At 39.9% G+C, this 24379-nt stretch overlaps 1 protein-coding gene across 1 annotated transcript in view; it reads left to right on the top strand.

The window, feature by feature from the left end:
• Positions 1-24379, top strand: part of LOC113139965 (carboxyl-terminal PDZ ligand of neuronal nitric oxide synthase protein-like) — a 132128-nt gene that overhangs the window by 29993 nt on the left and 77756 nt on the right. The window contains exons 3-4 of the mRNA XM_026323622.2: positions 15498-15590; positions 17791-17849. Of these exons, the coding sequence (XP_026179407.1) occupies positions 15498-15590; positions 17791-17849 (152 nt within the window). The remainder of the gene's footprint in view (positions 1-15497; positions 15591-17790; positions 17850-24379) is intronic.

The following is a 24379-nucleotide window of genomic DNA, read 5'->3' as shown; positions in this document are numbered from 1 at the left end:
ACGTAAATGGGATGGTTTTTGTTACTTTTACAGACGTTTATAAAGCCATCAGTGCCATAAAAGCAGCTTCCCAGAAAGAAGTGGGCTTGACAGAGAGAATCTGAGTAATACGTCAGGTTTAAAAGCATTTTGAAAAACGGCTCCAGTCCTCTCAATTGGCTCTATATACTCATGGGATTTCTCAAGTTCAGGAATATAACAGGAAATTTACGTAGCTACGTTCAGATTTGTTGCTCATTCAGAATGTGCGGAAATAATCTGAAACTTGGCATTCGCAGGTCAGTGGCGTCTCACTCCTCAGTGGTCTGTAACCAGGGTGGAAAAATAAGACCTACGCATGGTTTTGCTGTTCAGTTGACCTCAAGGAGGGTGTGACTACATTCCACTCACAAGATAACTGATTTCACCAGAACATCCATCTTTACATCTGAAACATTCTGCACCGTCTGCGCATTTTCACAAAATCTGGGCTTTTTCTGGGAAGCAGTTGTAACCAGATGACTAAGGTTTGGATCACAGGGCAGTATGTGGAACACAACACAGTTTAGGCCTCGGTCTTATTGTGTGATTTGTTCTGTCTGCACACACACTAGACAGTATCTGGTTCATCTTTGTTGGGGGAAATCCTGTGACTCAGGAAGCAATGTGTTTTGTGTTTACTGTTTGTGTTGGAAAGACAGAGGGAGGCTTCAGCTGCTGGCTATGCAATCAAGAAAACATACAAGGAGAAACACATTAAAGCTCAGAGCTAAGACCATTTCTCCTTTTTTCTATTTTACAGAAATATTCCTCACATAGAGGCTCTAAAAATAATTCTCTTTTTGGGGAAGTAAAATGTCTCATCCATCCAGAAAATTCTTCCCATCATGAAAGCTGTTTACTTCTTCCTAAAAAAAAAAAAAAACATACAGACACAGTCACAGTCCAGCCGGACTGTTGTATTAACAAGTCTGACCCCTTCAGGCAGTAAACGTTGTGTTATTAATGCTGAAGTCCAGTGATTAAAATGTGATTTACTACCAAAAAATATCAAGACATAAAATTGCTTTACAGCTTCTTCTTAAATTGGATGAGGAAGATGATTATTAAGTGTAACAACCCTGACACAGGAAAATAAAGTCATAATTCATGTTAAATTGAATCTACTTCATTTATTTATTTACTACTCCAATAAAAAAAAGATAAAAGCTACTAGTGTTTTTTGGAGCATAAGACAAAACGTTGAGGCAAAGATTGTGTGATTTTACACATTAAAATAAGGCAGCAAATGGAAATAAACATTTCAAAATACAACTTCAGAACAATCGGTTGACAAATTAATTAGTGGTCAAGTCAAATCTTGTGTCAAGCCAATATGTCAGATGTTAGGGTTTTCTGCTCTTATCGTTGTTTTATATCTTTGTAAATTGAATATCTTGAGTATTACTTTGAAGGTGTTGGTGATTTCTCAATTATGAAACACATGAATCAATAGTGAGACAAAAATTGAGTTTTGTTTTTCGTGTTTGAGGACGTATGAGCTGAACAGAGCCTCTGTACCTCGGGGCTCCCCTTGCTCTCTTTTCCCTGCTGGGAAACCAGTGGTTGAGCTGATAAGACCAATGAACGTGGGGCCTCTGGCCATAGCTCAGCACAGCTCTGATAATCACACAGCTCTTCTTACTGACTGTGAAGTTGAAGGCAGGTATGTATCGTCTGTTGGTGCTTCTAATAACATCAATACCTTGAAATAGACACTGTTTACCTCCAGAGCCCTTAACATCAGTGACAGTGGAGAGGAAAGACCGAGGTAATGCAGCACTCACACTGTGAATGTTTGGTGTTTTGAGTGGGACACATACCACAGCTCACCCCTGTCTCTGTGGGGTTCCTTCCTATCAGTTTGTTGTGGGATGTTTTTAGATTTGGGCTGAAGTATTGTCAGTGAAAAGACGACAGCTGCTGGGAAAAGTGTATCCTGGAGCTCTCTCCTCCTTTATATGGCTGTGTCTGCTTTGTCTTTTCTGAGCGCCGATATTTGTCTCTGAACATCCTCTTTCTACCCAGTGTCTTTGTGTGTATACTTGCCTACAAACCTCTGCACCAGCGAGTGTGTGTATGTGTACTGAGTTTGTGGCTGCACTGGCAGGCCAGGCCAGTACGAAGACCATTTCCTTGACTTTGGAGGGAGCAGGGATGCTGTGGTCATCAGTGTAATGCTCACATCACTGTGTAGCTTTTAGAAGGAGCCTTTATAGGTGGAACAGAAGCAGTGACCCCTGTGGACCACTGTCTCTGTTAGCTATGGGTGAGAAAAAATGGTGTACAGATTTTTAAAACAGGAAATTCCTAAAGTAGACTTAGGTCTCTGCTTCGGACATATAACCGCTCTTATCCAAAGTGCCTTACAAAAACCTGATTAGATAATATTTGTGTTAAACATGGCCCCAGTGGAAGTAAAACTGTGAACCCTGAAAAATGCCGGTGTCTTGCTCTACACAGTAAGCAACAGCACTGCTGCTGAATCACAGCAGATGATACCACAAAGCTCAAAGACCCACTAGTGGTGAGGGACAGTGACAGACAGTTACATAACAGGCATTTTTAAATTTTCAGACTTGCAGTCTGGAGGTAAATAATGGGCAGTGTCACATCCAAACCATCCTAATGGCCAATAATGAGCCAACAGGTCTTTGCCAGAACAAACAATAGATGATTCTGCTCTATTTTCCTTTCCTGTCTTGTTTCCACAGCAAGCCTGTGTAGCGAAAAAACAAGCACAAATTTCTGTGCTGCAGACGTGTATCTGGAGGCGGACGTGCACACGATATTTTGCTGAATTTACCAGGATTTGTTAGATGTATGTTTTGTTTTGCCTTCTGTTAAACTCTTATTAGTGTGTTGCTCCCTGCAGTGGTACAATTAGTGTGTGTATGTATTTGTTATGAACAGGACAAGTAAGTAAGTAAGTAAGTAATCATGTTTGTCAGCATGTTTGGCCCCAACTCTCGCAGACAATAGTCCTGCATGGATTGTTTCAGCAGCAGTGACTTTTGAGGATATCACCGCAATAATAAAAGAAGCCTGGCCCAGCAAAAATCCTGAGGTTTCAAGCAGTTGGTCTGTCCCTACAGGACAATGAGTAACCCAACCACATCAGCACAACCCAAGAAGAGTGTGAGTCACTTCAGTTGCTCTGAAATTGCCTATAATGTCTTGAAGATACAATATGAGCTCACAGACACTCCCAACCAACTCGACCAATTGAAAATAGGACTGAAATCCTAAAATCTACATGCGGCGAGCTGATGCACACACATCAAAGTGGAGCTGGAAGGTGTACACAAGCCTTTAAATGGAGAACTGTAATATGTAATCATCTGCTAATGTTGTATTTACCCAAAACCTTATGGACCATTACAGTGCGTGATATTCTCATTAAGCTGTCACGGGTTACCCCCTGAGAACTCTTTAGGCTTTCCTCATTGGCAGGTGCCACCGTATAATCCCCCTAAACTAATGCTTTCCTTGTAATACTTGATATTGTCATGTATATTTAGCATTTTGTCAGCAAAATGGGAGGCTGGTGCTTCCTCAAAATTTGGGACATGTCTCTAATGCTAATTAGTTTATCGCTTTCAATAAAACTGCAGTGACACGTGTTATATAATCCACACGGAGTGATTTATTAAATGTGACTTCTGCTAATGCAGACTAATAATTCACCCTGAGGTGGATTTGATGTGTACAAACAGGATTTCCACCTCTAGTGCTGTCAGATACATTGTGGGTGTGTGACTTCATTAAGATGCCAATTAAAGCTGTAAGAGCTGATAATCCTTTACTGTGGCTTCTGAAGGGCTTTATCCTGACAGCCAGCCAGTAACTGCTCAGCCCACACTGTAATTTCATCCCAGCCAAGACCACCTTGTCAACAGCTGTGGTTTCTCCCTGTAATTGTCTGGTATTTTTTGCCTGCTATTTTTGATTGTGTATCTGTGCTTGTGTGGAACTCAATAAGGTGAGGAGATTAGAGCTGCTGTGCAGAGCAGTTTAGTGACTGATGTTTTGTCTAATCCTGTGTTTAAGACTTGGGGAAAATGCTCTGACTTTATTCTTGGCCTTTGTTGAGGTTTTTGGTCCAATGTGTTTTGTAACACTGTGATATAGGGGAAGACTAGTAGGGGGTGTGGAGTCTGACAACATACAGGATGCCATGACTTTCTGAACCAACAAATCGAGCCCCGATGGATTCTGTCAGCTTCTAAAACATTTGTTTTCCCAGAGACCAGGAACGTGACATCATTAGTCTTTTGCTTAAACAATGTCTTGTGTTAATGTTTTTCTAATGAGCGACCTCTGCTGGTCACATCATCCACAACAGTACAAGTTGGTTTCTACTTATTGTGACCATTTCCTTTTAATAATCAAGTCACAAACAAAAATAATGTCATGAAAAGAAATGTTTCTTCTCTAAATCTACAAATAACCTCATAAAAAGACTCCTTCAAAAAATCCTCCCTTTCCTTTTTCGGTAAATGTGTTTTGAAGGTTGATTTAGCAAAGCTGGTTGTTTTCTTTTCGTCCATTTTGGTTCCACTGATCATGCCTTGTCTTAAACTTTTACTTTGCCTGCTGATCATCACTGAGTGTAGGTCACATGTTTGATAAGTTTAGGTGAAACACCAGTAATCCCTGGAATTAGCAATAACAGCCTCTTGTCCACCTTCACTTGTCCCTGTCCGTACGCAGAATAATAGTGGTGCAGTTGCACAGTACACTTTAGAGGTTAAACCTGAGACTTTTAGACTTGTCTCAGTCTGTATCCTTTTCTGTCTGTGCTGGTTTCCGTTCCTTTTGCTCTGTCTGCTGTTTTAACATTGTCTTGCCTTTCTGATTTATTCAGGCAACAGTTCCGTGAGTCGGTCAGTGTTTGAGAAATAAATGGGCCCGATACTAGAATAAAATGCTTTTATTAGCTGTATGGTGAAAGAATCAAACCCCCCTGCCACGCGGCAGACATAAATAAAGAAAGACTTGAATGCCTGCGGAGAGGAGCAGCTCCTCTAGTCTGTGAACTCACACTATCATTTAGCGTGTGTCACTGATGACTGAAGATATGACTGGCAGTCTTTGACACGGTAATGTGTGTGTCTCTCATCAGACCAGATGTTCTCTGATAGAAAATCTTTATGAAGAAAGGCTTGGTTTAGATGAAGACAGGTTAAATCACTGCCCTCGGGTCTAATTACAGCTTATATTCAGACATATTTGGCTCAGTGCTTGTTGGAAGTCGACACTGCTGCCACTCATTTTACCGAACATGATCTAATTCATGTTATTATGTCACATTTAAAGCAGCTGTCTGCTTTTGTAGATTGATTTTAACACTTTCCTGGCAATAAAGTGAAGAAACTGGAGGCTTTTAGAACTTTTTGAAGTTATTGTCAAAGTTTAGTTTGAAAGCTTTTCCCCAACAGACTGTGGATTTCTTTGTAAATCTGTTGTCAAAGCCTCGAGACAAGTCCATCAACAAAGTACAAATACTGCTTATTCCCAATTTGACTTATTTACAAATTAAAAATTAGTTTTTTGTCTTGGTATCACATGGTGTTCAAGTCAAACATGAACGGGAAACAAGGAGAATTTATGTAACCGACCTTCTGCTCCTTCATGCTTTTCAACCTGCTGTGCTGCTTATGCAACAGGCGGCATTGATACTAATGTGGTACTCAAGTGCCTCTTCATCCTTGCTCTGTGGTGCAGTAACACCATTTCGTTTTGCAACAACTCAGCTTTGACTCATTTTTCCAATTCAATTGCTGTCGTATTTGTGGCAGTTCAGGTTTTATTAGAAAAACACGGGTTCAACCCTGGAACATCTACTGGATGGATGCCAGTACCAGATTCTATCACGGTTTGTGGTAACATTAACAAGTGTGTCCTGTGTTTTTTTTAATTAAATCTGGTGAAGATGGAATTTCATTTGGTAAAGTTCATTCTTTAGTCCTTATCCTCTATTCTGTCAATGTAATGAACCAGTGAAGCAGATTGAACGTCCGTGTGGTTGTCCAGTAATGTTTTCAATTGAAGGTTGTTTGAGCCTGCCTTTTTATTACCATACTAGATTATAATATCAGGGCCCACACTGTTGTTTCTTTATTACTCTATTATCTTCATTATGTGGTGAGGACCCTGGTGTCCTGAATGAGACCTATAGTTCAGAGTTTTAGTGTCACATCGGGCCATTTGCAGCATATGGAAAAGGTTGTTTTTAAGTGGGTGATTCTCAGATGCAGTTTTTAATGAGCTCAGAATTTAGATCAGTTTTGGCTGAAATCAAGAATTTCAATTTATTATTGTAAACTGCAGGAATGCTATATTAGGATTGAAAGCATGACAGCTGTATCAGCACTTATTGAATCATAGCACCGAGTCAGTTTTCAGTTTTAGTGCAGTTCTATTGATATATCCTAATAAAAGAAATACAGGTTTCGTAGCCCGCTGTGCCCTCATTTTGATAAATAGGCCACTAAATGGTACATACTATCATTTTATTTTGACATAATCAGTGTACTGCATTTCTTTGGCAGTTTCACTATCGAATAAAACCTATTATGAATGTAAAAACGATGTTATCGCTCTAACCATTGAAGGCCATTAGCCGCTCCAGCTTTTATACACCAGGGCCCTGAAAATTAAAGTACGCTGGAAGTGATTTGTCGATACACCAACTGCCTCCAAATTGAGTTTGTCTCTCTGTCCTTTTGGGCAAGAGAAGGATTTCTCCTCTGACGTGGTTCAATAATAGCAAAGAAAACCCCCATAACTCATCTCCTCTCTCATCCTGCTCTCCCAACTGTAGGTGGAGGAAAACTGAAAAAGGAACAGGTTGAATGGAGGTTGATGGAGAGATCGGTTGTGGTTGGCTACGGCTTTGCCAGCAAAACAGTAATTTAGGGTTCATCAGCATTTACTACATTTATCTGAAAGATGTTATAAATATGTGTACTAATTAATTGCACAATTATCCCAGCCTCTAAACAGCACCAGACTCATCAGAAAGGTAGAGCATAGACTGGAAAATAGATTTGTAATAAAGGACTCTGATGCATCATCATCTCAAGCTGTAGACAGACATTGATCAGGCTGACAGGGATCTCACTCACTCTGGTTTTTTTATGCCATAATCAGTTATCTCTGAAGCCAATTGAGTTCTTTGTACAAATCCATCTAACATGGGCACAGATGTATGACCTCACTGGGAACAGATGAAGAGGAAGAAGAGACATTGGTCAGATGGGAGCCCGAAGACTTGGAAACTAAATGCCAGAGTGGGAAGACAGTGACAAACTGTCAGAGAAGAAAGTCTTTAACTATGTATTAGTGCTGTGGCAGTCGACAGAAAAATAGATTTCCCTTGGACACATAGGACACAATTGGAAACTGTGCCAACACTCTGGGAAAGTCTCATTTATCAAGGCCTGATCACTGAACTTCCTTTCAGTAGTTGAATTTTTTACAAAAGGCCAGATACAGAAATGTCGTGTTGACTGGATGCAATCACGGTTCCTTTGTAGGCATTAGTGGTGCTCGTAAGAACGAACAAACAAACTCACAGAATGTGCTCGTGAAATCAATGGACAGGTGCTGATACAGAACACAACAACTGGCAGCTCACAGCTATAAACTCCCACTGTCACACTTGTTACTGATTGAACTAGCATCACTGGCAGCATCAGTTCCCTGTAGAAACATTTATGTTTAATCAACTCCATGCATCATGTCCTCAAAGGTGTAAAATCGAACCATGTGTTTTTTTTGGATTGCTGTTTTTTCTCTACCATGCAATGCAAAGAGTTGGAGCCAGGATGCAGACACCCAGCTATTCTCACACTTTGGACACGTGACGTCAAAAATCACTGACCTAAACCTGCTGCTGTAACAGCTGCAGAACTTTTCTTATTCAGTCACAAAAGCATTAGTTAACTGAGATTGGAAGATGATTTTTGGTTTGACCACAAGCTCCTGAGTAGCTACTGGTGAACTGCTGGTTGGCTCAAGAATGAAAGTTCAGTCTCTGCTTTAAACCAACCTGGAAATCATTTAAGTCTTTAGAAGAAACCAAATCAACAAGCCAAAATTTGTTTTTCTAACGTACATAAGTTGGTAGAGTCATAAACCAAATGAAATCAAATTTTAAATCTTATATTGGAGCTGAAAAGGCAACAGACATCAGTGTAATGTGGTTTTAAACTACAGTACTTTCCTGGGAACTTTTATAATACAGTATATTGCCTTTTCTTGGTAGACACTAAATGTCCACGGTGATTTGTACGCTTGTGCTGTTAGGTGAGTCTGTGTGAGATGTTGCATATACCAACACATATTCAATTCTAAATTTGCTTTTGATTCAAAGACACTGCCTCATCGCCGAGATTGACGAAATGTGATGAGCCCTATAGTGGCTTAAACACAAACGGTTTTAGAAAATGAAATTACTTTTCTTAAACAACATTGCTTGAGATTGAATCAGCCACTGGTCTGTGGAGGAAAGGGGGGGACGGTGGGGAGAGTTATGCAGGGGGCGATATCGAAAGAAAATATCAGAGAGGAGGAGAGAGGAGCTGGAGTGTAAAAGGAGAAAAAATATGATAAAGGAGAGAAAGACTGGCTCAACTGGGGCCAGAAGCTCTGGCACTATGGCCGTGGAACTGGGAGTGAAAAATGAGAGTGAGGGAAATGAACATACGCAGATCCAGTAGAATGACCAGCAGTAAAAGAATAAGAGTAAGATGGATGGTGGAAAGGAAAAACACAAACCAAGGGAGTCCATGTAGGGGAAGGGATGAAAGCATTGCGATTGCTGAGAAAGACGGTGTCTCTGGGGAGCTGACATTGGAATTGGGCTCTAATCAGAGGACGCAGCAGAAGTTCTTCACAGATGAGCGCAGATACGATGCATTGCTTTGGTAGCAGAAAAACCCTGTAATTTCATTTGATCAGTTTCTTCTTGTGTTTTAAAGCAGAACTTCATAGATTCACTCAAATCTGTTTCATTTCTGACGTTTGCACAAACGATTGAAATGATAAAGAATCAGAAAAGTTGTCGTGTTATGTGTTCACATCATGAACCTGCGGTACATGCAGGTGATCTGCGTCACATATGCAATAATTCATAATTATCTGTTCATTTTCTAAATTCACCTTCTCTAAATGAAACAGCCTGTTAGAATGAGTTTGTTTTGTGCTGCAGTCGGTGTTTGTAAAACCCACTGAATGCTGTTAGTAAATGTTATTCCTTTTGACAGCAGAAAATGGAGGCAACTAATGAGCTATGCTGAGCCGATAATGACACAAACACCACAGCATCTGAAAAACAGTCGCATTACTCAGGACTCAGGTCTCATTTTTGTAAATATAGAATTATAGGTGCTGTTTATTTATTTATTTATTTATTTATTTTTGCACTTAATGTTTTCATTTTTCCTAAAGCTTGGAGTTTGCTGTTCTATACTGCTACAGCACAGGGGACTTAACAAATACATCCAGAATGAATGATGGTTGACAAGAGAAACACAGACTGTGTGTTGTATAAAGGTTGTTGTGTACTTGGGGGAGAAACTGAGCTAAAGAAGACGCTGCTTCTCACTGCAGAAGCGTTCTAGTTTCTTCCGATGATGAAGAACTGAGAGAGTCGGACTTTTGTTTTTTAGCGAAGAAGGCTGGCTTGTCCTCAGACAGCGCTTGATGGTTGTTTTTGAGTTTTTTCCTTCATCTGGCAGTTTCTCTCCAGGGAAAGTACTAGAAATGTCTGGCTGCTCTCTCTGGGTAATTGTAAGGTTGCACTGATTTGGGTCATGGTCCTCAGGTAGGTATGCAGTCAGTCCAACTGCCCAGTGACTCCAGTAATCCTTGAACTACTTCATCCTCGTTCTGTCCTCGTCTTCCTGTTATGTTCTCACTGTTTTTGGATCTTCATGCAAATTTTGAAGGCTACAATAACATGAGAGACTGATCTGCCACCCTGTGCTTAAGGTGTAGTGGAAACTGAGCTGCTTGTTTGAGGTCAGAAAATAAGTGTGTTTTCAGAGATTCCACTGTTGTATATATGTACAATTATAAAATGACATGACGGCCTGGAGACCACAGAACATAACATCTATATAGAACAGGCAACAGACTTTTTTCATGAAGAGAAGAGAAATCAAACCAGTGCTTGAGCAGCAGCTTTGAGTCTGCTAAGAAGGTTAACACTACATGTATTTTACTTCATCAAGGGCCTAATGACAGCACCGCAGTTTCTACATTGAATTTCAGTTGTGTAATTATGAGCTTAATGGTCTGAACTGTTACTTTACTATATCACTGCTTCTAGATCCCACAACTCCCCTCCTCTCTCTTGGTTTCTCCTCTTTCTGTTATTCTTTATGACTGTCTTTATCCTTTTTCCTCTCTCCAGACTACATATGTCATTGAGATGGATCTGCTCTCAAAGTTGAGCAGGGAGAAACCTTGCTGTGCGAAAGGCCTATTGTCTGAATGATGTGGTACAGTGGAAGTTCTTGGCTGTTTGTGTGTCTGTGTGTTTGGATAAAAGATGTACAAGATGTTGGACAATATCATTATCGCCTCGCTTAGGCTTATGTCAGCGGGCTAAACAAACAGCTTGTTTAAGAGCAGAGCAGGTACCCTGTACAGCAGTAAACACTGTCTGTGCTGCCCTGCTGAGATCATTGAACACTTGCTTTGATTACCATTAGCTGACCTCAGCGGTGAACTGTTTGTGTGTTGCTATGTGCCTGCATGTTTATTTGAGTCTTTTATTTCCCTCCCAGTACATTAAACCTCCCCCGATGAATTGCAGTCATCAATAGAAATGCAGGCCTTTATTGTGCTCTCCTGGCTCCTGCCTGATACGTCTGTGAGCAAAAATGGCACCGCAGGCTGAAGACGCTATTGTGTCTGTGTTTGTTGCCGTCTTTGTTGGCAAAATGATGGATTATACTGGAAAGAGGAGGAAGGGACCTTTAGGAAATAACGACCCATTCATCAGGAAATAGCAGCTGCTAACGTTAGAATGACTTCGTTGCATGATGGATGAGCCTGTTCTGGCTCTTAAATATACATTTCATTTCAGTTTGTTTATATGTATGCTAATATCTGGTCCTTCTCCAAACTGCTGCATGTATGTAAATCCTGTTTATGGTATCTCACAGTGGGTAGAAGAAAAAATAACAAAACCAGTTTTACCTGGGACAGTCGCAGTTGTAACAAATCTGGTCACTCTGCAATTTATTTGTCAATACTTTAGTATAGAAAGTAGTATAGAAATTTCACAAATATCCCAACCCAAGTTCACTTACTCTGTAAGTTTGAAACCCCAGAGCTGTGTGATACTTTTTGACAGATGTTGTCACATTAAAATACAGTCCCACTTTATTGCGTCCTGAATACAAACATCAGATGTCTGTGTCACACATAGCAAACGTTATTTGACAGCACTGAGAAACACCGGGCTTGACATACATGTTGCTGGGCAAAAGAAGTAAATCTCCACTCAGCGGTTTTGTTGTTTGTTCTTTGCTTTCTGTGTTTGTCTCCTGTGAATATTTCTTCAGTCTGTAGTTACAACATTTATAGCATTTTAGGTGCAATTTCAAGAGGCTGATCAAACATTAGGGATTGTCCTAAATGAGCTGTGTTCTGTTTTGTGTGCTGTTATTACCAGTCGTCTGTGTGGAGCTGCTGTATTTTGGGAAAACACCAGAGTTAATAAATTGCCAGTTGTGTGAAATTAATGCCTGCGTGATTCCTCAAGTGCAGCGGTTTCTGTGGTACATGTGTTTTAATTGCATACATTCGGATTTTTATAATATACAAATCGGTGCAGCGGTGATATGCATCATATCGCTGAGCGGTGCGGTGGATTCAATGACGGGGCCGTATCAGACAGGAACAGACAGGCTTATTAAAGATAAGTGGTTTCTGTCATATTGTGCTGCATACACTAGGCCAGTCAACCCACGCATGAAATCCGTTTAACTGCTGTAATCACCTTCACGGAGGTCAATCATATAATCCATCAGGCCCACCGATGTTTAAATGTTGTGTGTGTAGCACGGTCAACATCACAGCAGATTACAACATGTGCCTAAAACCACCCATAAAGCTCTGACACATAAAAATTAATGGACTGTGAGACTTTAGAATAATGGTCCTGCTTTTGTTCTGTAACTTCTATTGTGAACGTATATTCTAAGAACTGGTTTGTGCCCTTTCATGTTAAAGACGCCGCGGGTACAGTTTGTCTGGTTCTAACAAAATTAGCCATATTTTCTATTTAATATGCTGGTAAAGGTATAATGTAGAGTTTTCATGTAAACACACACACTATTCATTATATTCAGGGTTTCTAACCAAATACATGCCAGACCTTTCTCCGTTCAGCGTGGCATTGTGGGCATGTCAGCTCCCAGCATGTCATGTTGGAAAGTGGAAAGTTAATAGCTTCCTTTTCAGTAGCAAATGATGGGTCACTTACAGTTCTCATGGAAGCTGTGGTTGGAATTGCTACAAAGCGTTAATTTTGGGTTCAAACCAAAACCTGTAATTCAGGGATGTCAGGTTGTACCTGTTGTCATTTTGCTATGTAAGAAATCATCTACACGTTTTCAACCCTGCCACCAGCTCTGTCTACAATATGGGACCTTAGTTCTGCAGCACTACTGCTGATTCTGGTTAGTTTTAATTCAAAAATAAATCATTTTTTCATTTTGCAGCATCCAAAAGAGAGTCTGGTTTAATGGGTTATTGTCTAATTTCTCAGCAGTGATGAACTTTTAAAGGTTAATATAAAGGGTCTTGTCCTCCTTGTTTGTCTGCTCAGTCTCTTCAACTGAAGTGCAGCACTTGAGGATGTTTGTTAGCTGTTACTGCTTGTTGTGTTATTGCCCTGCGTTTGTGTGTATTGGAGCCTTTTTCAGGGGAAATGTAACTAAACTAAAGGAAACCAAGTCAGCTCAGTCTGGAGTGACACCACAGGACAGAACAAAGGACGATCTGATGGATTTGGCTTCTGACAGCTACATTAGCAGGAAACTCAGCAGATGAAGTTCACCAAAGCATGTACACTTGGACTTGATTTAGACACAGTTCAGTGCAAACACAGCAATTGAGAAACACATTCACAATCAGAGGCATTTCCTTTATCGTGAGTGTGTTATTCCAGGTTTTTGAAAGTACTGCTATAGTTATTAAATTTTGATTAGTGACGATCTCTTGTCTGAAGAACTTGATTAAAGGTGGTATAGCTCAACCTAATGTCTGTTTATGTTTGCTGGACGTGGTGCAGTAAATCAGACACTGTCAGTGTCAGTTCAGTTTTATCTGTACTGGGTCTGTCTCTCTGCTGTTGCTGTTTTCTTGCACTCTTTAAGTTTTAGTTACTCACTTCCTTACACTGAGCACATCTCCCACAAGCACTGATATCATACGTCAGTTCGATTTAAATTAAGCCTTAGCATTCGGACGTGTTGTGACTTTATCTCCTAACACAGTTGCTTTCTGACATTAAAATTCCCTCCTAACGCAGCGTTAATGAGCGTCCTGTTTCGGCACAATAACGTGGCACCAGCTGAGTGAGAGTGCCAACTGACAGAAACAGACATGCAGACAGTACTAGGAGAAGATGTCTCACCAGGCTACCCTGACAGATGGTTGTATGCAGCTCAATTACGGCCCACTCCTTCAGAATACATTCAGCATGTAGAGAAACCCAGGCAGGTAGGCAGCCACCTGACTACATGTGTGTTTGCACGTAAATATGAGCACAGGATTAGCATTATAACAGAAAACCCGCTTGCTCGCCTGCTCTGTGATATACAAACAGTGAGCTCCACACACGGGGGTGGGGGGTGGCTGCTGCAGTACGGCTGACAGTCCTCACGACTCCATTAGAGGCAGCACAGGTGATGGAAGCTGTGTCAGTCTGACCTGTGGTGTGAAAATGGAGTGAGACAGAGGGCTGCTGGCCACGCTGTGTCCATTCAGGTAGACTGTTTGTCATTCTCTATGACCAGTCTGTCCATCATTAGTGTGTAACGTGACTGCGTAGTCTGCAATAGTGATTCTTCAGATGCAAGATATGATTTGATTTTTGGCGGCACGGTGGGTTAGTGGTTGGCAGTGCTGCTGTTCCTGGTTCGAAACCCAGCAGGGTCCTTTCCGTGTGGAGTTTGCATGTTCTCCCTGTGCTTGGTGCCCATAGCTTGGTCCACTGGAGAAGGAAATGGCGACCCACTCCAGTAATCCTCGACAAGAGGGGTCACAAAGAGTCGGACCAAACTAAACGACGACTGAACAAACAACAAATTATTTGATTAGATTTTTTTTTTAAAATATAATTTGAATAGTGTACTTGATTCACATCCCACCAGGACTGTTTTAACTCACCAGCACGTAGTCTCATCTTTTGGCCACACAGCAGCTTCGCTCAAACACTTGTTCAAGGTTACACTAAGTTTCTCTAGCAAGATTCAAAGGGCCTTTCTTTGGCACTTCCAGAGCTGGAAACCAAAGCGCACAGTACGCTGTCGATTATTTAAAAACTATCAAGCACTGAAAGCTGCTTGTGATGCTTGTCCCAACTCTTAAGATATGTTTACACACAACACAAAGCAGTTTTTATATGTGGGTGTGAATAAATGTGAGTGGGTGCCAACAAATATTTTCAACTTGAGGAAACAAATCCGTATCCTGAAGCTTAACAACTCTGTTTCTTTAGGACTTTTTGTGTTCTGAGGTCTGTGCAGCTGGTTATAATGACTGTGAATTTATATGAAGTACAAATATTGAGTAATATTATGAACAAAGGGAGGAGAAAATATTGAAACATTTAAGAGCAGCCAGAGAAATGTGGCAGCTTTGGCAGAAGAATTTTTCTACACGGTGCCAACAAATTTGTAAATATGGAGGTAACAGTTGCGGGCATGTGAACGGACTAAAGGCGTGTATAGATAGATGGTGCGTTACAGTGAAATGGTTAGGATAGTGGCAGCTTGAAACCATTTATAAAATCCAGCCATTATATAAACTCTGTATCCAGCTGTGAGCTTGAAGGTCATCTGTGCTTTCACATTTTCAATCTCAGACTACCGCAGCTCATATTTTTGCCTCAGTCACAGCACACGTTCTAATGGGAACACTGAGAAAAGATTACGTAGTCCGTAGTCATTGTGAAAATCCCCATTTGGTAACACCGAAAATGAAATGAATCTTTAATTTCGATGTTGCAGAGTATTCGTTCAGCATGACAAGCCCATTGTAACTGTTTATAACAGTGAAAAACATGACTACATATTACTTTTCTTCAGATTCTCATTTTGTCCTGTGGTTCTATAATTTGCTGCCTCCAGGTGTGACTCATCAGACCCATCCGCTGACAAACGCTTAAAAAAGTCATTGTCTACCATTATCTGCCGAATATTAATGCAACTCTGTCTGTCTTTCCTTTGCAGTATGAATTCAAGGTGAAAAACATCAAGAAGAAAAAAGTCCACATCGTGGTGTCTGTAGATGGCGTGAAGGTCACCTTGAGGAAAAAGAAAAAAGTGAGTGGCCTTTTTTTTAGTGTCATTTCGAATCAGAAACAAGTGAGCTGGATATGGTGTCACAACAAAGACTAATCTGAATATTTTGTACAAACAGTATCATTTTATTGGGCTATGATTGGATATCCTCATCATTATAGCTGCATATGAAAGAATATTGTTCTAATTCTCTAAAGAGAAATAATTCTAGTTAAAATGATATTAGTTTCGAGGACCCTAAAGCTCCTCTAAAATGTCTTTAATAGTCATGTTGACAGAGACTAGGTTTTCAGACAGATTACATGTGGTGGGGATACAAGGCAGCTTAAAATTCTACTTGCCAATGGTCTGACAGGTTATGGCTGTGGAAAGGTCAGTGTGACCAAATTTCTCAGCTGATTGTTTACCATCCACTCTATGGCAGGGATGAATAGACAGGAAATTAATGCGGTGATTATAATTTTCTTCTAGAATTTAGTGTGTGGGTGAGATGTGGACAAATATTCATCACAAATTAGCATCTACAGCTGCTCCTACAGATATATTACCACCAATTCCTACTGAAAAAACATTATTTTAACAAGTACACACTTATGGGATTTTTAATATCTTTTTAGTCTTTAGTAGTGCAACTTGGAAAATTAAATCTTTGGAAAGGATTGGTTTCATCAAACGTTCATGACAGACTGTAATTAGCGTATGTAGTACACCATCAGATATAAAAATCAAAATGACTGTTATATGATTTCTGTGTATGTAACAGAGATGTTTCAACCTTGACTCGTTCTTGCAGCCAGATGTACATCACAGCTATACATTAGTGTCTCATTAAAAAGAGGCTTAAATGAGTAAATGGCACTCTAAGGAGCAGCCAATTCATTACACCAATATAAGTGCTCAGTTTATGTAAATGTGTGTGGAGCGGAAAGCCTGTCTGCACATTTATATTCTTTTATGTGTGAACAATGGTATCGGAAATACCCTTTAGCCATTCTGATATTTTTCTGTCAGAGCTACCCAATATCTGATGGTATGTGCTACTACATAACATCTTCACTTCTTCTGTATTTATGCCATCTCCAGTTTTTCCACAACATTTGTATTTTCATAAGTGCAGAAGCATCTGGCAATAACATGCAGAACATAGACCTTACTACTAAATCTCAGGCCCATGAAACTTCACTAGGTTCACTAGCTTCCAAGGAGCACTGCACTGATGAAACAACAGGTAGTGTGGATTTTTCGGATAATCGTTTATGAACTTTTATAGTTAAGGTTAATTTTGATCTAACTGGCTGACAAATGATGTTAATAAAAATAGCTTTAGACTCTTTAACGAGTTAGTTTGATTCCACGATTTAACTTGAGCCTCATCTTTGTTGTCAATGTGTGTGTTTCTGACGTAAAATCAAGAGAGTCTAAACTATGAAGTGCAAAATACAGCATGTCCAGATCAAATCAACTTCATTAGGATTGGACCTGTCTCTCCTCTGGTTGACAGTTCACACGTTGTTAAAAGTTACACTCGTCCAGCCTCGTTTCACAGACGTCTGTTTCAAATTGCATTGAAAATGTTTGAAGGCCTTTACTTTGCATGTCTAAAAAGAAACCACAAGAGAGCCAATAGGCGGACTAAGAGGGTGTGATGAAGGCGTTTGAGTGATGGGATGAATATTAAAGCTATCATCCAAGGCTCAGTGTCAGATTAATTGCAAGTTGGAAAGAGCGGTCAATAGAAGGATGTCTCGCCTCCACCTGCTTTCTTGTCTCGTTTGGCTCCCTTGTTGGAAAACTGAAATGTCAAGTGTGACTGTTAGCAATCTATTTACATCTCGGGGTCCGACAGAGGCAATGAAAGACCACAGATAGGAGTGACTGAAAGACTGAGTCGACAAAGCTGTGTGGGAATAGAAGTCAATATGAATAAATCCTGCATGCTTATGTGTTGACATTTTCATTGTGACCTTATACTGGACGATATATTTAATCAAATGAACAGACAGATTAAAGAAAAATGTAAATAAACTCCTCAAAGATGCAGAAGGGACGATAATATATAAACCAAAACAGAGAATGTGGTGCAGTTTGTGACAGATTGGACAGAAATGGATGTATTTATTTTGTTTCATGCACTGTTGGTTTATTAGTGAACACATGTTCCCTTCAGTCTGAAGCTTCATATATTAAAAACCTTAAATGTGGTTGTTTTGTGTTTCCACAGAAGAAGGAGTGGACATGGGATGAGAGCAAGATGATAGTGATGCAGGATCCCATTTACAGGTAAGATGGCTACACACGTTATTCTAACATTTTACATCCATCTCGCTCAATTGAACTTTTTGTTGTTGTTTTTAATTTTTATTACAATGACTCATGGTTCATTGGGCCTTTTCCTAAACAAATCTTAATCCAAACTTGATTAAATGCAACACAGTGCTGGCTGAGGAAATGAGAATCTTTTGTCTCTGTCACAGCCAGCCTTGACATTTTGCAGAAAGAAGGATATTGTAGCTGCTGCGTGATAACTTGTACTGACTCCAGACCAGAGCAGCAGAAGGATTTTAGAAAAACAGATGAGTTATTAGGATATATTGATTCATAAACATGGTATGTAGGAGAGTGAAGGAGTGACTACTGACAGAGGAATGTAACAGCAAAATGTGTGGAGTCCTGATGAGTTTTTGACTGTAACTGAAAAATACATTAATTTCTTTTTAACATTGCAATTTGCAAAAAAGCAATTTAGCACAAGCTGCAATATTGGCATTAAAAAAAAAATACATGTAATAAATGAACACAGCAGTGATAATGAAAACAAATCTCAAAATGCTAAAATGAACACCAAATAAAGACACTTCAAATCTTTAACCATAAAAGTTTAGTGTTTACGATCTGTTTCAGTTTCTTTAAAGTGTCATCAAGTATTTGAACCTGAGACTCAGAAGCACAGAGTGATGGTTTGTCCACATCTTATTGGAGCCTGAGGAACTTTGTTTGCTCCAGATGGTTTTTGGACCAGCGTGCTGTGACCCCACTCTTCATTATCCTCTGTGGAGGTAGTTAGATGTAGGTGGGGGCTCTTCAGCCCCTTCATAATGTGCTTGTGATGGGGTGGTAGCTGCTTTTATGTATTTCATTAGTAGGCTTGAGAATCATGTTTTTATAAAGCAGCTGGGGGTCACAGACCTGATCATTCTCATATAAACACAGGAAATCATGTTTTTTTTCCAAAGGTCAGTTTTATATTAAAGCAGCACTGTGAAACTTTTGCTCGTGGTTTCCCTCATCTGGTTGAGAGGCTCAGGTGGGTGTTACCAGTGTTGTAAATACTGTCGCTCTGTAGGTTGGGGGTGCTGAGTGATCCTACCCGATCATGAAAGTTGCATAGTGCTGTTCAAGCACTGTGTAGAATTTGTCTGGTTAAGAGTTGTCCTGCCACTGAAATCATTTTAGAGACATTATTTTAAGGTCGAAAAACTACAGTGTCGCTTTAAGACTTCAGGTGTTTATGTTTCTCAATCTTATTTTATTATATATTCTCTTACTTACCTGTTACTTGTGAGAAAACACTCATATTAAAAAATATAGGCTGTCATATTAGTGAGGAACGTAGTTAACATAGCTAGGTTAGCTAGTGAACTAAGCCTGGTTTAGCTGCGAGACCAGTATTAGCACTGGTTGTTGGGGAAACAGAATGAATAATCAATAGTGAGACCTGATCAGAATACAATTACAAAGATTTGTGTGTGAGAAAGACCGTGTATGTTTGTGAGAGTGACATGTCTTCATGCTGTTCCACCTCACTGGACTGTAACCATAAGGCCCAGTTCATTCAGACCATTTGGTGCAGGGCTATAATCCTTTGATTTGAACTCTTACCACAGTCTCTCTCATCAGTGCAGGCGTGCTACACACACACACACACACACCTTAACCTTAATTTTACCCTATTTTGGCCATTTAAAATAAATGGCAGGAGTGTGTGTGTGTGTGTGTGTGTGTGTGTGTGTGTGTGTGTGTGTGTGTGTGTGTGTGTGTGTGTGTGTGTGTGTGTGCGTGTGTGTGTGTGTGTGTGTGCCCTCACAAGGAAGCCAGGTCCCCACATGTCACTGTGTAAACAGGTTTCAGTCCCCATATTGTAGCAAACACACACACACACACACAGACTCAGTGCTGAGAGGCAGCTTGTATGAATTTAGAGGCTCAGACAGTGTTGTTGTGAAATGAAAGGAATGCCTGGAGGTGTCTGCACCATTAATCTTTGTGTTTCATAGCCACACACATTCATACGTGCAGTCACACAGACATTTGGTCAAATCAGTGAAGGATGCATGACTAAACTAGCAAAGACCCTTAACTTTGCCTTGAGGAGCAGGAAGAAAGCTGAAGAGTGGTTTCTCCTTAGACACACACAGTTCAAATTCTGCATTGCATGACTCACACTTTATCCTTCACGCACACACACACACACACACACACACACACACACACACGCGCTGACACTCGCTGACACTCGCAGTCCCAGGCGGGCACAGCTCAGAAGTGCATCCAGGAGCCCGGATGGGAGTTTGGAGTTTGGCAATGACTCTGTCAAAAAGATGGATTTTGCCCAGCTGTTTGTGTAAGCAGCTCTGAGCTGGGAAATTCTGAAAGATTTAGTTTGGTTGGAGATGCTTTAGCTCGTCCAGCACATCCAGGCCTTGTGCACAGTTTTTAATGTCACAGTCACAAAGGCTGGGTAGTGATGTAAAGCAGCGTTAACTCAGCAGAGGCGACTGTGGAAAACTCAGCCCAACCTCCATTGACTGATAAAACAAAATTAATAATCAGCCACATTCCCACTTCCCACGGGTCACTTCTTAGCAGAGTGGGGGCAGCTCTGTTATATCTTTCAGTTATGTTACACTGGAAGTTAATTTATCAGTTTGCATGGAGTGCCGTACGTATCTCTCAGCTTTAAATTCATGTCTCGGTATTTTATTTGAGCAGTGACTCTATGCAGTGTGCTGTCTAGCTGTAAAGTTTGGGAAGGATTTGGCATTTGCATCAGTGTAAACGAAAGGCCACTGGACATCCCCATGTGAGGAAACATGGTGTGAATTTAACCTTTTTGTGTTACAGTTCAATTACTATGCTCTATAAGCTAATATGAATACATAATCATTTTTAGCTTTTCAAACACAGAGCAAAAAAAAGGCACATTACAGACTCTGGACTCTTTTAAAGGCTCCTATGTGTGTTTTTCAGATGCGCCGTGTGTCTAAATCATTTGGGAGGATTTAGCTGAGTGTTTTGCATTCCTTCTCTGCTTTCCTTTTTCATCTTCGGCTGCTTTCTAGCTACTGGCTCACCATCACCGAGGCTGTTCATAAACTTGTGTGCTTGCAGAGCTGCCGTGACAGTGATTGCACTCAGTCGCATTAATATGTGGTAAACATGTCTGAGGACACTTGTGGTGGTCTTCCACTATCTACAGTCATTTTCCCAAACATAACTGAGCTTCTGATGAGGCCAAATAACGATCAACAAAATCTCTTCACTGAATGTTTGTTAAAAGGATAGAGCCTACAAACATTAACACATATGTCAGCATCCACAGAAGAAGAGCAAAACAACAACAACACAACTTCGGGGTCATACATATTTATTCAGATAAGTGTGCACACGCCTGAATGATTTATATACTGTCGTATAAAACGAACCCGGGGGACATAGACAAGCAGGCAGGGAGACAATTGACAACTTTTGGACATATTACATTCACGCTAGAATATACACTGTCACTACCAGCTGCTCAGACAGTGTCAGAGCATGAAAACAGTGATAATAGTAAGTGGTTTGAAACTTTTCAAATATCAAGGTTTCACTCAAACATGAAGGTCAGAGCATTAGACATGAGAAAGTTATTTGTGCTATGTGGAATTTGCCACTGTCAGCTAAGAAAGTTGGTTATGACATGTACCACATAAATTATATTGAAACAACCTGACAAACTTTAAAACTACCTTGGGGTGAGAAATGGTCCAAACAGGACTTAATCAAAATACTATAAGTCCAGTTTAAGGTAAACCAAAGTCTAGAGAACTAAATAGAAATTAAAACTCAACTAAAATCTGCATAATTTTTTCTATCAGGTTATTTCAAAGATTATCCTAATGAGGAGGACTGCAGTGGCTCAAGTGTAAGAAGGGCTACTTGTGCTCAGTATAAGTACAGTTCTCTTTCTGCTCTTAGACTTCACTATTGAGTACAGTCAAAGTTGAGTGTCTTTGTTGTAGATCCATTTTTCTGCTTTGTGTCTTCACTGTGCTCCAGCTCTCATGGCTGCTCTTAGCTGTCAGTAACAACAAACTACTTTATAATCATGTGGATGCATCATGTTATGCCGTTTCTATTGAATAGATCTGTTGTAAATTCAGGTGATGAGTCCTGTGCTAATACTCTGGGTTTTTTTTTTTTTTTTTTTTAAATAGTGAATTTTCCTTCTCTCACTGATGAAGGTCGTGTTTTTTGAGGAGTAAAGAACAGAACATTTCTTATTTATAAGAGAACAAATTGAGAAATGTTGTAAAAGAATAACAGAGATATACAGTCAGCCTTATTCCTCTAATCATTTTATGGCCCCTCTTTTTTCACCTTGACACCACATCAGACCTTCGCAGGGGTGCAGGCCTCAGATAATCAAAAGTCTCTTCCTCCGCTCCTCCAGTGGGAACTCCATGTTCCCATCATTTTTGTGTGACTCTTCTTGTACATGTTGGAGTTCTCACACTCTCTCGATATTGCTACTGGGACTGTTGAATAGCAGTATAATATATTATTTTGATAAGAAGTTTCTGTGGCTCTGGCTGTAAATTAGGTCATTTGCAGCCAAGTGGCACCCTAAGTAGACATCGTCAGTCAGCGGTGCAGAGTCGGAGCAGTCAACCATACGTAGTTTTACATTTTGGTTAAATTAGTTTGACCATCAAATACTGAATTATTTTAAGCTGTACGTTGCATTTAATACGTTCCAACTAGTAGTTTTTTATATATAAAATATTGCAAACATGATAGGTATGAGTCACAGTTAAACTTGCCATTTGATATTCAGCATTGACTTTGGTTTCATTATTTTTTTATAGCCTCATCTGGAATAACTGTTGTAGAAGCTTTACAAGAGAAAGAGAGCGAGGGCAAAAAGAAAAACCAGAAATGTACTTGACATTGACACAAAGCACTGAGATGTGTATGCATGTGAGGTCTGATGTGAGTCATGCCTCTGTCTGGGATTCTGTGGCTATTCTAATCTCTAAAGCTACTTTTTTTAAAATTAGACCGCCACAAAAGAAAGCTACTACACTCTGCATTATTGGAAAGGCTGAATAGGTTCGGTTCCTGACTCACATGCTGCTCCAGATGATGGAGCTTCGGTGAATAGCTTCCATTAGAGTGAGCAGAATGATCTCTAACAGTTAGAAACCGTATCTGCTGTAGATACGGTTTATGTTGCGATAATGTACATCAGAGATGATTTTCAGTTGTATCACAGGAAATCCCTCCTTGGCTGCACACACCATCTGTTTATTATTCATCCATACATCTACAGAAACACTGGTCACAAGCCATCGGGTGCTAAACATCCATTTCATGAATATGAAATGGATGTTTAAATCAAGTTTTGACATCTATTTGTTTTTCTTTCATTATGCGTAATGAATATTGTGCAGTAAGTAGTCATTTGGGCATGCTGTAAAACCTGGTTCATTTTAAAAAAGACAAATGGCAGATCATATTTTTGTTGTGCTGTGAAAATTTTCCTAATTTGTTATAAACTGAACTCTCCCCTGAGCTGATGTAGCTTCTCTTGAAGGCCTCTGAACCACCTGGAGCCTCTGGAGAGACGACTCTGGGGGAAAAACAACAAAGAGGAGAGGACTTTTCTGCTTGATGAGATACATGTTCAGTTAATTGAGTCACAGCATCATCTGATTAGTATCTTCAGAAGTTTTGAAGTCCTTGCCAAACAGAACCTTACTATAATTGTCAAGGGAAGAAAGTAAATGGGACTATACTGTAGTCAAGCTGCAGGGAAATAACTATGGCAAAACTTACTTCTCTCTTGCCTTATAAAACCCAAATAGTCTCCTAAATACTATTAAGGGACAATTTTATACCCATAAAAAAGTTTATCGTACTTTAGTTGCCAACACAGAGACAGATAATGTCACCATATAATTTTAAAAGAACATTTTGTGACTTTATATTCATGTAATCCGGGCAGCATTAGTATAGAAATAATTTTTTAACAGACATATTTGAGCAACATACTATTAATGGATCACTTGTGACATCTTTAAAACTCAGTTGCCTTTTAGAGGAAGAAGTTAATGCTGCAGTCCAAATAGAGTAAAAAATAAAGTTTTTATTAACCATTGCAAACACAATGACTGACGTTGTTATTGTGACCAGTAATATCTGTTTCTTTACAAATTCCCTGTGGATTTTTTTTTTTTATATATATATATCTCCAGCAAGTCAAGTCGGTGCCCCTGTTGTTGTTGTTGTTGTTGTTGTTGTCTAATGCTTTACACAAGAATACTGTCCATGTAGTATTCATATACCTGTAGCAGAGGGCCATACTGATAATGTCTCCCATTTTACCTGTAAAAGGCTTGTTTGGGTGACCTTTGTGCCATCTTATAGCCTTGAAGTTAGTATCTCATGGACATTATACTGTCAAACTAAGTCTGTTAAAATGCTTCAGTAGGTGAGAGATACAAAGTGCTGCAAATTCAATGTTCAATTTTAAAATCATCTGAATGTGAGCC

This window comes from Mastacembelus armatus, chromosome 4, assembly GCF_900324485.2.
Source record: "Mastacembelus armatus chromosome 4, fMasArm1.2, whole genome shotgun sequence".
Taxonomy (NCBI): Eukaryota; Metazoa; Chordata; class Actinopteri; order Synbranchiformes; family Mastacembelidae; genus Mastacembelus; species Mastacembelus armatus.
The sequence above is the reverse complement of the archived record's forward strand: the minus strand, read 5'-3'. Positions and strand labels throughout refer to the sequence as shown.